This window comes from Netta rufina, assembly GCF_964035555.1.
Source record: "Netta rufina genome assembly, chromosome: 26".
Classification (NCBI taxonomy): Eukaryota; Metazoa; Chordata; class Aves; order Anseriformes; family Anatidae; genus Netta; species Netta rufina.
The window spans coordinates 4,693,817-4,707,436 of NC_140150.1; the positions used below are offsets into that span (position 1 = coordinate 4,693,817).

General features: G+C 64.1%; 1 protein-coding gene across 1 annotated transcript; it reads left to right on the forward strand.

Moving 5' to 3' along the window:
• The first annotated feature begins 9,570 nt into the window (after positions 1-9,570).
• PIM1 (Pim-1 proto-oncogene, serine/threonine kinase) lies at positions 9,571-13,620 on the forward strand. Its single transcript, XM_084301900.1, has 6 exons — positions 9,571-9,774; positions 9,898-10,004; positions 10,124-10,174; positions 10,722-11,088; positions 11,872-12,048; positions 12,238-13,620. The coding sequence occupies exons 1-6, from the start codon at positions 9,693-9,695 to the stop codon at positions 12,393-12,395; spliced, it is 942 nt and encodes a 313-aa protein (XP_084158026.1). The 5' UTR covers positions 9,571-9,692; the 3' UTR covers positions 12,396-13,620.

Genomic DNA, 13,620 nt, shown 5'->3' on the forward strand with positions numbered 1-13,620 from the left:
CCAGCGGTGGCAGCGTGTCCCCAAGGGGCTCTCCCCGCACCCTGCGTTTTCCCTGGGTGCCCGTGCGGGATGTAATGGGGAGGGGGGGACATGGGGCACACCCAGTTCACCCAGTTCTGTCCTCCCGAAAAGCCTGGAGCTGTCGTTCCCGGAGCGTGCCGGAGCGGGGATGCCTTCCCCGTGACTCACGGCATTCCTCGCAGGTCAGCAGCGCGGGGGACACCCCGGCGGCCCCCTCCATCCCTGCCCTGCTGCTGAACTCCCCTCCCAAAGGAAAATTGCCCCTAAGACGGGTGCCAAGGATGGAGGATGCAACGGGGACCCCCCCCCATTTGGGTGGCTCTGGGCAGGGAGGATGATGGGGACGGATGACGAAGAGCGTGGGTAGTTAGCGAGAAGCGCGCTGCCAGCCCACCGGCCTCTCCGCAACCTGCGAGTTTCCTCTTCGGCTGTTTCTGAAGAAACCCAAAGAGGAACGGCCCCAAAACACCCCCCACGTGCCCCCAGCCCTGCCCCGCTCTGTGCCTTGGTTTCCCCGGGCACGGAGCCGGGGGCAGCGGTGCCAACCCGGCGCTGCTGGGCGCGGAGGGTACCCACGCTTTCTTTTTTTGGACACCTCGCATCCGGCTGGGTTGCCCCCGCCCTAAACATTTCCCTTTATCTTTCCAATCTGAGCCCTTTGAATCCACTCCCAGAGACCTTTTTTTGCCCTTTCAAAGGCTCGGAGAAATCTCTCTCTTTTTTTTTTTTTCCCCCTAAACGAGCCCAATCCCGCTCCTGCCCCCATCACCAGGCTGTTTCCCCTGCTGGTCTTTGCGCAGCCCTGCGTCTCGCTGCATCCCTCTCCCACCACCCTCAGCATCCCCAGCCCGTCTCCATCCACGTCACGAGCGGGGCCGTTCTCCACCAGCGGGTCCCTTCTCCCCACACGGCCGGGACCGGAGCGGGGCAGGCTGAGCGCGGTGCAGCGGGGCCACGGCCGGCGGCTGCCCCCGGGCTCAGCACGCAGGAATGCTGTGAGTTTGCAAAGTGGTTTCAGCGAGACGTTATCTAATGAGGGAGGAGGAGGAGGGCGGATTAAGCCAAACCCACAGCACCGGCTTTCAATTAAACCGGGTGAATTTACGGCTTCTCCTTCTGACACAGCAAACACGGGCTCCGAGCAGCTGCTGGGCTCTCCCCAGGGTCCCGACCCGCCGGTCCCCTCCTTGTCCCAGCAGGGGAATGGAGCAGCAGCACTCAGGCGCTCGCCCCGTGAAGCCAGAACCCCTCTGGGCTCTGCATTTACCCACCAGCACCGTGCCAAGCCCAGGGACCCACGGGCGATGCCGCGGTGGGTGCTGCGCCCCAGAGCTGGCCCCACCTCGGGGGCATGGGCTGCAGGATGGGGAAAGTAGCGAGGATGAGGAGGTGGAGACCTGGAAGGAGAAACCCCACAGCAGCATCTGATGGATGGGAGAGATGCAGACGGCTTCGAGCAACACCTCAGGACCCCAAGAGGGAGGACGCCGTTGTCTGATGGATGGGGGATGCTTGGAGGGGGCTCAGCCTGCCCAGGTGCTCCACCTGCCCGGTGCCCTCCCCTGCACGTCCCTGCACCGGTCCCGCACCGCCCGCTGCCTCAGTTTCCCCTATGGGGCTGCCAGGGGTGGCAGGAGGAGCCGGGTGAGCTGGACGAGCCCAGCCAGGATCTCACAACCGGGGCTGGGAGCATCCCACCGGTGCTGCAGGCCAGGGCTGGGCACGAGGCGCAGCCACACGTGTGCCAGGGCACGCTTGGCACCTGCCACTGCCAACCCACCATGGGGGAAAATGCCCCAAAACTGGCCGGGGGAGGGTCAGGACCTCTCATCCTGCCACCCCCCACATCCCAGCACTACCAGTGCCCATGCGACCCCAAAAGCACCCCGAATCCTTCTGGCCACGGCATGAGCATCACCCTGAGCACCAGCTCTGCATGATGCAGCACCTATAGGGTCGTGGTGCCACGCAGCACCCCCTGGCCCCACGGAGCCACCCTGGGTGCAGGCACCCGGCCAGGCCAGTGACGGGAGAGCCCGGCCGGGCTCCTGCGGTGACGTCCCGGCCCCGCTGCTGACGTCCGACGGAGGGAAAAGCCGTCCCCAGAGCAAATAAGTGGCCAGGCTGTGCAAACCCGGCTCGGCGGGTGTCTCCGGGCAGGTATCTGGGCCCCATCTGGTTGCTGTTTACCTGCCTGCTGGAATCCACCCTGCAAACTTCCTCCTCGCTCGGCCCCGATAAGGCGGGGGAGCCGCGTTCAGCCCGGCTCCGGCCCCACGGGGAGGACGCCAGAGCCGTGGCCTCGCCTCCAGCCTCCACCCATGGCATCGGGGGCGTCGATGCCCTCAGGGGGTCCCTTGGTGCCGGTGCTGCGGGCACCAGAGAGGGTTTAGGGCGGACGTGAGCCGCTCAGCACCCAGCACAAGCGCAGGGCCAAACCCCACTGTCACCAGCCTGGCTCTGAGCTGCCCCAGGAGCTGCCAAACAGCGTCCAGGGAGCAGCCAGGGCTCGAGGTCTTGACCTGGGGGTGCTGCCCCTGATCTGTGCCACCAGCACTTGCAGGGGCTGCTCAGCCCCGGCCCCAACCAGGAGCCACCCGGCGATGGCACGGGGACACCACGAAGCCCCCGAGCCACCCCCGTGCCATCCTGCGCCTTGCAGAGCCCCTCGCAGCCACCCACGGGGCAGGGGAGGACCAGGGGACGGCCGAGGAGACAGAAGGGGGAAACTGAGGCAGGGAGCGGGTGCCAGAGGGCGCCGAGCAGGAGCAGCCCCGGCCCCGTGTTGTGAAAGCAGCCGGTTATCAGCGCGCGAGCGTCACGCTCGGAGCGAGCGGCTTCCAAGAAAGGAAGGAAGTGTGGGGTCACCCGGCCCCGCTGCCGCCCTTTTCCAGCAAACAGCCCGCACCTGCTGATAACAGGGCCGCGCCGGTGCCGCGCAGGAATTCGGGGCCGCCGGCCGCACGCGCTGCCCCAAAAATGCGAGATTTTCCCCCGTTTCCTCTGCTCCAAAGAGCGGCCGCGGTGCCGGGGAGGAGGCGGCCCCGGGTGGCGCATGCGGCGGCACCGCGCAGCTGAGGGGTGAAGCCCCAGCGCCAGCCCTGCGTCCTCTTACTGGTGGAAACTGGGATCACTGGGCTGGGTGTGCTCCTGCTGTGCACCCAGGGAGCCGACCCGACGCCGCCGCGGTGCCCCGGGAGCGAGCAGGGAGCAGGCCCCGCTCCGCCCCGATACCAAGAATAATTGCGTGATTATGCGATTGGGAAGCAAAGCGCAGATTAATCGCTGATCTCGTTAGGGCTGCGTTTTGCCATCTGCTTCGTGCATGCAGGAGAATCCCTCGCCGTGTGGCCGGGCGAGGGAAATCTCTGGGTGCCGCAGGAGTCCCTGGGTGCACGGGGAGCCGGGTGCATTGGGACACGCCGATGGCACCGCAGGCGCCAGATGTCACCCACAGCCCCGATTCCTGGAAGCCAGGCGGGATCCGGCTCGGCGCGGGGCAGGGCTGTGCTGGGGACTCCTCCTTTGGCCAACAAGCAATGGCAAGAGGACAGCGCCGGTGGCCCCGGGGGCTGCGTACGGCCCAGGTCCTGTGCCAGGGCTGCTCCCAAGCCCTGCTCCCAACCCGCAGGCTGCCTCGCGGACACGGGGCTGGATTTCCAGAGGGATTTCTCCGAGCAGTGCCCTGCTGCAGCTCCCCCCCAGCACCTGGAACCCCAGATTTGGCAAAGGGACGGAGCCGAAACCTCAATAACTGCCCAGCACCTCCTGCATCCTTCCCATCGCCTCTCCAACCTCCCCACGTGGCGATGCAGCCTCCCCAGCCTCCAGCCTCGCAGCGGCTGCAGACAAAACCCTTTCCCTCCCTCTCTCCTTCCCTCCCTCCTCTCCCGGCCGCGTGTCCGCCAAAACCCCGGGAAGAGATGAAAGGGATTTCCCCGCTGACCTCCTCACCCCGCGCTGTTTGCACCTCCGCTCCCGCGGGCAGACGAGGCATTTTTCCCATGCTCGGAGGGTCAGCGCCCTCCCTGCCCCCCCGGCCGGAGCAATGCCAGGAATGTACCTGGGGATCGGCTGGGCAGGGTGGCAGGGGAAGCGGGGAGTGGGATAAAATCACCTTTATCCCCTTAAAAAAGCGCTGTCCCCACAGAAAGGCTCCGCGGAAGGGAGCAGTTCTGCTGGGACAGGCTGCGGGTGCAAGGGCTGCAGCTGGGGTTTTGTGTCCTTTCCTCCCAGGTGATGCCACCGGGACGGATCCTGGGGCTCTGGGCATGGTGCTGGGTCCCCCTCCGTGTGGGACAGAGCCTTGTGGGGTGTCCCTGCCACCCCAGGCTGATCCCACGGCTGATCCCACCCCGGCACCGTCCCTGTGTGGCCATCGTGTCCGAGGCAGAGGCTACCAGGGGCCAGCAGCAGGAGGATCCATTTCCTTCCCCTCCATTCCACCTTGACCTTGCACCACCCGAAATAGGAATAAAAGGGAAATGAAACCGAAGGGAATGGGGACAGGACCCGGGGCATTGCCCACGGGGCTGTGGGGTGACCCCAGGAGGTCCTGGGGCTGCTCCGTGCCCCGGCACAGCACAAACCCTGCACCCAACACCTCGGGTGCTGCTTCCCGGCTCCTGCCTCTCTCCTGGCCCCATCCCAGGGCACCCAGTGGGTGGCAGGAGGATTTTCCCCTCCGGAGGGGCCACGGCCCCAGGACCCCCTCAGCACGTGGCTCCGTGCCCCGCGCCGCCCCGACGAGCCCCTCGCTCCCCTCCGCTCCGCTCGGCGAGAGGGTTTTGCTTGTAAACAGCAGTCCCCGGGTAACACTTTTAATCCGTCGCCTCTCGGCTATTATTCATCCCCGGCTAACCTTAAAGCCTCCCCCTTTCTCTGCGAGGCACCCCCAGAGCAGAGGAAATTCCTCAGGCCTGACGTGATGTGAAACACGAGCGGCTCGGCCCCAGCCGCCCCCTTCCCTGCCCCAAATCTCGCCGGGGCCATTTCCCAACCCAGGTTTCCCTGTAGCATCCCCCCCCCCCCCCCTCCCAACACCACCTCCCAGCCACCCTTTTTCTGCTTTAGACATTGTAACCCGAGAGGCTGGAAATGCAGCGCCTTTCATCTTCCATTTCCCACATCCTGAGAGTCTGGGGAGAAGGAGCCCACCCAGCTGAAGGAATCCCAAAAATGTGGCTCTCTCCACCTCCCCATCCCCTCCGCCGCCCCCCGCGCGGCTCCATTCACAAAGCAGATTAGCCATGCTGCCGGCTCCACGCGCACCTCTCCCAAAAAGCCCGCGCTAAAAGCCAGCAGCGACAAGGGGAAAAACTCAAAAAGGGACGAAAAGGCCAAATTCCCGCGTCCTCTCCTCCTCCCAGCCCGGCTGCTGGGGAGCGGCACCCAAAGGTGCTGGTTTAGCCGGGTGACGCCAGCCCCGGGGTGGGATCTGCGTGTCCCAAGCTGTCACCGCGGCTTTGGGGTCCCAGAAGGTGTGGGGGACCCCAGGACCCAGAGGTTGGGTGGGGAGGGATGCGGCCCCCAGGCAGTCCCATGGACCACATTTTTTTGGGGTATCCGCGCTCCCACGTGCCCCGGGCTCGGCTGCATCCTGCAGGGCAGTGCCTGTCCCCACACCACAGTGGCACCGGGATCGTGCACACATCTCATGGCACTCCCAGCATCACCGCTGAGACACCAGGGCACGTTTTGGTGACCTCGAGAAAGTGACAGCCGGCTGGGGATGCCCCAAACACCAGGGGGATGCCCCAAAAGGCCTGGTTGAGGACAGCTCCCGCACCCTTTTTGGGGCGGAATCGCTCGCTGCGGGGTGCCAGCGCCCTTCCTGGCCCCGTGCGCGTTGGTTTCAGGCTTTCCCAACGCCTGGCGAGGCGGCGACGCCGCTGGGAGCTGGGGCTCGCCCCACGCCCTGGGCCAGCCGGTTCTGCGGGCAACCGAGCCCCGGCGGCCGCGAGCCACGGGCAGGCGCAGCAGCCAAGGTCACGCCGTGACTCAAAGCTCATGCGAGGGAAACCGCAGCCTTTCTGTGTCAGGGCGCAACTCGTCCTCCCCTCCCTCCTGCAGGGATGCCCCCGGCCGGCCCCTCCGCGGGGGGATGCTCGCGGGGCTGATATGGGGTTGTGCTCCCTGCCGCCTGCCTCTGACCCCGTTCTTTTGTCCGTGCTTATGGGGGAAACCTCCTAAAGGGTGCGGATCTGCTTCCCCCAGGCCCCAGGGAGAGGAGGGAATTGCCCCTCTCTCACCCTGGGCGCTGCCCTGGCCCTCCCCATCGTCACCTATTTGCTAATTGTGCCGGCGGGGAAGGGCGGGAGGCGAGAGAGGAGGAAATACAAAAAGTAAACTGAGAAAGCCAGGCTGCAGCTCCAAGGGCCCGGCACAGCAATCAAGCGATAAAGCAGTAATTAAGCCTGATTATCATGCAAGGCAGCCCTGGTTAGACTGGAATGCCGCTGAAGAGCCCGAAAGCTGCCGGGATTGTTTGCAGGCTGAGAACTGATCTTCTGATGTCTGCTGGGAGCTGCTCTCCCCCAGCCCTGCCACTAGCCCCACGTGCACCCTGGGGTCCTGCTTCTTCCCCGGGCATGGGTCCCTCGGGTTTTTCATCCTTGCAGCCCCACGAAACTTCCTCCCGGAGCTGCACCAGGGCTTGTGCCGAGCCTCGGGTTTGAGCCAGGGGTGGAAAGATCCAGCATGGGCTGGGGGTGCTGCTGCCCAGCTCTTGGGGCCACCTGAATAGGGCCAGCCGTGTGCCCGTGCACCCCAGGAGGTGCGGGGTGCTCTGCTGCACCCGATGGCTTTCAGTAAGCGGAAGAGGATTTGGGGGAAAAGGTGATTCCTCCGGAGGAAGGCAAAGCAGGATGAGGTTGGCTTTGTCTTAACCTGAATGTCTGACACATCCCAATTGCATCGCCTGGGGTTGGCGGAGGGAGAAGTCAGCTCGCGGGCCGGGCTCTGGGGGAACAACCGGCCGCCAGCCCTGCTTGGGGTCCGCTGGGAACCGGGGATGTGGCTTGGGGGGGTTATTCTGGGGGGAGATGGATGTGGTTGGGAAATAGGGCAGCGTGCTGTGCCCCACATGGGGAAATGCCTCCCCAACGCCCCCGGGATGGGGTGCCAGCCCTCCGTGCCCGCAGGAAGGGGTGCGCTCAGCACCCAGGAAATCGGCGCTTGGGCAAGGCTCACGCACGGCGATGATCTGGCCCCAAAGCATCTGGGTTGCGAGAGAGACGCTGCTCCCCTCCACGCTAATGAGCAGTTTGGGCAGGGCGAGGAAGAGGCTGAGCCTCCCCGGAGGAGGTCAGAGGAAGGCAGCCCCCAGGAAAGCCCTGCTGCTCCCGGGGTGAGCCCTGTTTGTAAATACAGAGCCTGTTTCCAGGGCAGCCCGTGTGGCACCTTTCATCATCGGGGCAAGGAATCTGGTAATGGGTTTGGGGCAGATGCTGAGTCACTCGGTCCCATGGCTGAGCGCTGACTTGCAGAACCAGTCGTCCCCAACCTGCCCGGGCTTTCGGGTGGGAATGAGGCAGGAGAAACGCGCCACCCGCCCTCTGCTCCACCCCGAGCTTGCATCACCCCAAAAAAAACAATAACAACAACAACAACAAAAAATAAAAACAAAAAAAAAAGGAGAGAGGCTGTGACGGGTTTCTCCGCACTTTCCCGAAGCAGGAATGTCACCTACGGGGTAGGAACCAGGCTCAGGGGGTCCCACATGTGCAGGAGGATGCGCTGCATCGCCCAACGCGTCTCGGCGAGGCAGCGAGCATCGCCCGCACACAGCCCTTGGGTTGGGCTGGGTGGCGTCCGGGTGTTTTTATTTTAAAAGAAGTACAAAAAGAGCCCGGCGCTCACCAGCATTTCCAGTAAAACCCATTGAATTTCGGCAATTCATCCCACAAGTATGTGTGGGATGCTGGGAACTCCTCGGTCCCGCTCGGGCGCAGGAGCCCAGATGGGCTCCGGCTGGAGCAGCGCAGCTCCCAGCGGCCGGAGCTCTTTGCTCTACATGCTAACAGAGTGAGTAATCAGAAACCTCCATCCAGTAAATTATTTATCTTATCTCTGGAACTCGGCGGAGCATTGCAGCCAGTGACTTCTGCGGAAAAGAAAAGAAAAAAAAAAAAAAAAAAAAAGGCTGTTAGTCAAGAGCCCCCAGCTGGAACCTCCACTTTTACTAGAAAAGGGAAAAGTTCAGGCTCTGGTTCGCCCGCAGTTCGTAGGAAGCGGTGAAGGAAAGGCTGGGATGGTGCGGGGCGGCCGGGAGAGCCAGAAAATTGCAAAATTTAATGCAAATAATAACATTATTAATAGGCTGGAGCTGCTTTGGGGTTTTTCGCTGGAATTGGAGAAGGGGAAGAGCTGCGATGCCGCCGGATGGATGGGAAGCGAGCGGGTGGGCTGCCAGCATCCCAAATCCACCCCACTGGGATTATTCCCATTGTACAGATGGGAATGGAGAGGCCGGGAGGCCAGATGGGTGCCTCTGACCCCACGTGTCCCTCAAGTGGTCCCGTCACGGGCTGGTGGCACTTGGGCACGCATTGGGTTCCCAGTTGGTGCAAGATGCTGGGGGCAGCACCTGTCAGCCCTGCCACGGCTGGGTGTCACCGTGTCACACCTGAGGATGCCCTGTCAGCCCTAGGGTGCCATGTCAGCCTTGACGATGCCCTGTCAGCCCTCAGGATGCCCTATCCCTGCTAACGCCATGTGCCCCCTGACGATGCCATGTCAGGGCAGAGCTCATTGCAGCTCCCTGAGAGGAACCCGAGGGAACGGCCTGGAGCCGTGCCAGGGGAGGTTGAGGTGGGCAATGAGGAGCCATTTCTGCTCAGACAGAGCGGGCAGGCGTTGGGACGGGTTGCCCAGGGAGGTGGGGGAGTCCCCGTCCCTGGGGGGGCTCCAGGAGAGGTTGGGGCTGGTGCTTGGGGACACGGCTCAGTGGGGACAGTGGAGGGGGGGGTGCTTGGAGCAGGTGACCCTGGGGGGCTTCTCCAACCCTAATGACTGCCCTAATGACTGTGTGATTGTGTGATTGTGTGATTCAGGACACCAGGCCCCCCTGAGGGCACCAGGACCCCCTGAGGGCACCAGGACCCCCTGAGGACCCCCTGTCCCCCCTGAGGCCGCCCCGTCCCCTCACAGCTCCCCGCGCGCCACGGGGCCGCCCGGCCCCAACCCGCAGGGCCCCCTCCTCCCTCCTCACACATCCCCCCCCCCCCCCTCCCCTCCCCTCCCCTCCCCTCCCTCCTCCTTTGGCGCCTTTTCCTTCCCGCCACGTCGTTGCCCGCCGCGCTCTCCCCTCCGCCCCGGGGCCGCGCCCTATTGGCTGCGGGGGCCGCGGGCTGGGCGTGGCCTCGAGCTCATGGCGCGCCCCGCTTTCAGGCTCCGCCCCCTCCCGCGGCTCTCCCGGGACCGCCCCCGCCTCCCGCTACTCCCGCGGCCGGCGCGGGGCCGCCGCCGCCACACCGGAGCCCGGCACCGCGCCGAGCAGCCGCCACCCCCCGGCCACCCCCAAAACCCCCCCTAAAACCCCCCTTTACCCTTCCGCCGCCACCCTCCCGGAGCTTCCCCGGTCGCCGGGAGCAGCCGCAGCCCCGGTTACCGGAGCCGCCCCGCTGGCTCCCGGTCAGTTTCGGGCCCTGGAGGGGGGGGACGGCAGCGGGATGCTGCTTTCCAAAATTAATTCCTTGGCCCATCTCCGCTCCGGGCCCGGCGGGGAGTTACACACCGGGAAGGTGCCGCCAGGTGAGCCCCCGGTTAGGGTCGGGGGTGGTGGTTGGGGGGGGGGGGGGGGGAGCTCGGTTTTTTGGGGGGCTCCGGTGTTTGGGGGGGGAGCGGCGCGGTGATGCCCGGTGCCTCGCCCCGCAGGGAAGGAGAAGGAGCCGCTGGAGAAGCTCTACCAGGTGGGCCCGCTGCTGGGCAGCGGCGGCTTCGGCTCGGTGTACTCCGGTATCCGCCTCTCCGACAGCGCCCCGGTAAGCGGGGGGACCGGGGGGGGAGCGGGGGGACGGAGGGGGGGGCCGTGGTACCGGGGGGTCGGTGGTGGTGGCTGGGGGGCGAGCGCCGTGCTCAGCCGCCGGTCCTTGCCCCGCAGGTGGCCATCAAACACGTGGCCCGGGACCGCATCTCCGAGTGGGGAGAGCTGGTGAGTGAGTGGGGGCACCGGGGGGGGGGCACCGGAGGGTCCCCGGGGGGGTGGGGGGGTCGGGGAGGGAACTGGAGCATCCCTGGGTAAGGGGGAGTGGGGAGGGAGCCGGAGCATCCCTGTAATAGGGGAGATTTGGGGGGTGGGAGGGGGAGTGGAGCATCCCTTGTTTTGGGGGGGGAGTGGGGAGGGAACCGGGGCAGCCCTGGTTGGGGGGGAGTATGTAAGGGGAAAGGGAACATCCCTGGCTTGGGGCATTTTTGGGGTTGGGGGGCACTGGAGCATCCCTGGCTTGGGGCGTTTTGGGGCTTGGGGGCCACCGGAGCATCCCTGCCTTGGTGTTTTTGGGGTTGGGGGGCACTGGAGCATCCTGCCTTGGGGCACTTGGGTGGGCACCGGAGCGTTCCAGCTCTGGGGGTGCCGGGGAGGGAACCGGAGCATCCCTGGCTTGGGGGGTTTGTGGGTTTGGGGGGGGGGGGTACGGACACCGGAGCCACCCCAGCCGGGAGGGGGACACCGGGTCTGAGCGCGCCGTGCGTCCCCGCAGCCCGGCGGCACCCGCGTGCCGATGGAGATCCTGCTGCTGAAGAAGGTGGGCTCGGGCTTCCGCGGGGTCATCCGCCTCCTCGACTGGTTCGAGCGTCCCGATAGCTTCGTGCTGGTGCTGGAGCGGCCGGAGCCGGTGCAGGACCTCTTCGATTTCATCACGGAGCGCGGCGCCCTGCCCGAGGAGCTGGCGCGGGGGCTCTTCCACCAGGTGCTGGAGGCCGTGCGGCACTGCCACAGCTGCGGCGTCCTGCACCGCGACATCAAGGACGAGAACATCCTCATCGACCTCTCCACCGGCGAGCTCAAGCTCATCGACTTCGGCTCCGGCGCCCTCCTCAAGGACACCGTCTACACCGATTTCGACGGTGAGACCGCGCCCCGGGGATGCTCAGCGCTCAGCATCCCGACCCCCGCCGCCGGCTTTTCCCCTATTGCAGCAGCTCGGGGAGAGAAGGAGGAGGAGGGAGGGGGGGTGGGGGGGCAGCAATTATCCCAGCCGCCCGGCCAAGTTGCTGCTTCTATTTTTTTTTTTTTTTTTTTTTAAATTATTTATTTATTTTTTTTTGGCACGGGGTGGATGTTGTGAAATGGGAGCCGGCTCCCGGCGTCAGCCCAGACGCCCAACCAACCTGCTCCGGGCTGGGGCGGGAGGTTGGGGTTGTTGGGGGGGGGGGGGGGGGGGGGGGAGGGGGGCGGCCCTACAAAAACAAACAGCTGCCGGGGGGGGGTTGCAAAACCTGGTTTGCAGCCGCAGAAGGGCTTGCGTTGCTCCGCTCCCCTTGTTTGCTTTGCTTTTTTTTTTGGCAAGGAGTGTGTGGGGGGGAAAGGCGTGGTTCCCCCCCCCTCCCTCCCTCCCTCTCCCTTGGGTTTTTATTTTTTATTTTTGCGTGTAACGGTTGGCTCCCAGCCTTCCCCGGCCCCGTGCTGCCCCCTTTCGGCACCGGTGGCTTTTTTTTACAACCCAAAGTTTGTAAACAAGAGTCACGTGCTGGCGGCGCGGGGGGTGGCGGGTCGCACGGTGACCCCCCCCCCCACCTCCACCTTGCTGCCACCCACCCTAAAGATGCTCGGGCGAGGAACCGCGGTCCCCAAAAAAGGGATTTGGGGCGGGGAGCATCCTTGTGACGAGTGGCACCGTCCCCACGCAGGTACACGGGTGTACAGCCCGCCGGAGTGGATCCGCTACCACCGCTACCACGGGCGCTCGGCGGCCGTGTGGTCCCTGGGCGTGCTGCTCTACGACATGGTGTGCGGGGACATCCCCTTCGAGCAGGACGAGGAGATCCTGCAGGGCCAGGTGTACTTCAGGCAGAGGGTCTCTCCAGGTGGGCACCGGCTCCGGGGCACGCGGTGGGAGAGGTGGCACCACACCCGGGGGGAAGGGGGGCGGTGGGATTTGGCGGCACGCGTCGCGCCGTCCGTGGTGATCCCCCAAAAGTGGTGCTGGGTTTGGGCAGAGCTCGGAGGAGGAGGACAGGAGCTGACCTCTCCCCGTGGTGGTTTCTCTCCCGCAGAGTGCCAGCACCTCATCAGGTGGTGCTTGTCCCTGCGCCCCTCGGACAGGCCGTCCTTCGAGGACATCTTCAACCACTCCTGGATGCAAAGCGTCCACCTCCCCCAGAAGGCCACGGAGATCCACCTGCACAGTTTGCTCCAGGAGACGGGCAAATAACAGCTCCCTGCCTCTCCTGGCCCTGAGAAGCGAAGGACAGCGGATTTTCCTCCTCGTGACCGTAGCCCCGGGTGGGGACCGTCGCGGGAGCACGCACAGCTCGCTCCAGAGCCCGGAGATTTGGTCCCTCGGTGGCCGCGACCCAACCCAGCTGTCCCGGACTTGAACCGAATGGTCCTGTCTCACTTGATGTTTTGCCAGTAAATTTTATTTTTATTTTTGGATTTTTTTTTTTTTTTGTCTTTGGGGGCTCCCACGAGTCTTCCTGGCCTGCTGAATTTGGGACTGCGAGAGGATCGGAGCCCTGACTGCGAGAGCAGCTCCAACCGGGGGACCTTGGGGGGAGGGCAGGGCAGCGCCGCGGCCGACCGGCTCTCTTCTTCGCCGTCACCGTCTTCGAGTGCCTTCAGTTGCAATCCTGGCTGTGCTGGAGGAAATACTTGAATTTTCCTACACTGCTGCTTTTCCGAGACTCGCCTGGGTGTAGAGCTACTTCTTCTCCCCGTGCAAAAGGAAACCGGGCGGATGGAGCTGGGGAGCTGTCTTCGCCTCCCGCACCTCCGAAGCGCGCCGCCGTCTCCTGGGGACATTTCTTCCTTGGGCTCTTTGCTTCCCGTGCCCTCACGAATGCACAAACAATGCAACCCAACAGAGCTGTAAATGTGTGTACAGAGTTATACAGGAGCAAAGCTTGATGTACAGTTGTTAATAGTGGTAACATTTTACCTTTTTGTTTTTTTTTCCTTCCAGTTTTTTTTTTTTTTTTAATTTATTTTCATGGATTTGTTTTGTTTGTGTTTTTTTTTCTTTTTTTTTTTTTTTTTTTAAAGGAAGAGTCCTAGCCACTAGGATAACTTATTTATTTATTTATAACTCCCGTGGGTCCCCAACCCATGCCTTGCTTCTACAGCTGCTGATCCCTGGGTTCCCATTGGGGTCCCCCCCCCGCGTCCGTCCCGGTGCCTGTTTCACCTCGTGCTTCCGTCGGATGTCTGGCTGTGGCGTGGAGCAGCCACCCTGCTCCCATCTGTGCCCTGCCGCGTGCCCGTTGGGGTTTGCAGAGGATTTTCGGCCTTCCCCACGGGTACTTGGGGGGACCCCGGTGCGTGCCGAAGCGGGGTCGTCCGCGCTGTCGAGTCTGTCCGTGTAACCAGTGTGTAACCGGCGGGTTTTTGTTAATAGCTAATATTGTACAGGGGAATTCAGAAATCCTATTTTTTTTATA

What these genes read in the sequence shown, in the direction of transcription:
- PIM1 (XM_084301900.1), top strand. Translation starts at nt 9,693, where the DNA reads ATGCTGCTTTCCAAAATTAATTCCTTGGCCCATCTCCGCTCCGGGCCC. An exon ending in CGTCTACACCGATTTCGACG is followed by an intron (nt 11,089 to 11,871) that starts GTGAGACCGCGC and finishes GTCCCCACGCAG; the next exon opens with GTACACGGGTGTACAGCCCG. An exon ending in CAGGCAGAGGGTCTCTCCAG is followed by an intron (nt 12,049 to 12,237) that starts GTGGGCACCGGC and finishes TCTCTCCCGCAG; the next exon opens with AGTGCCAGCACCTCATCAGG.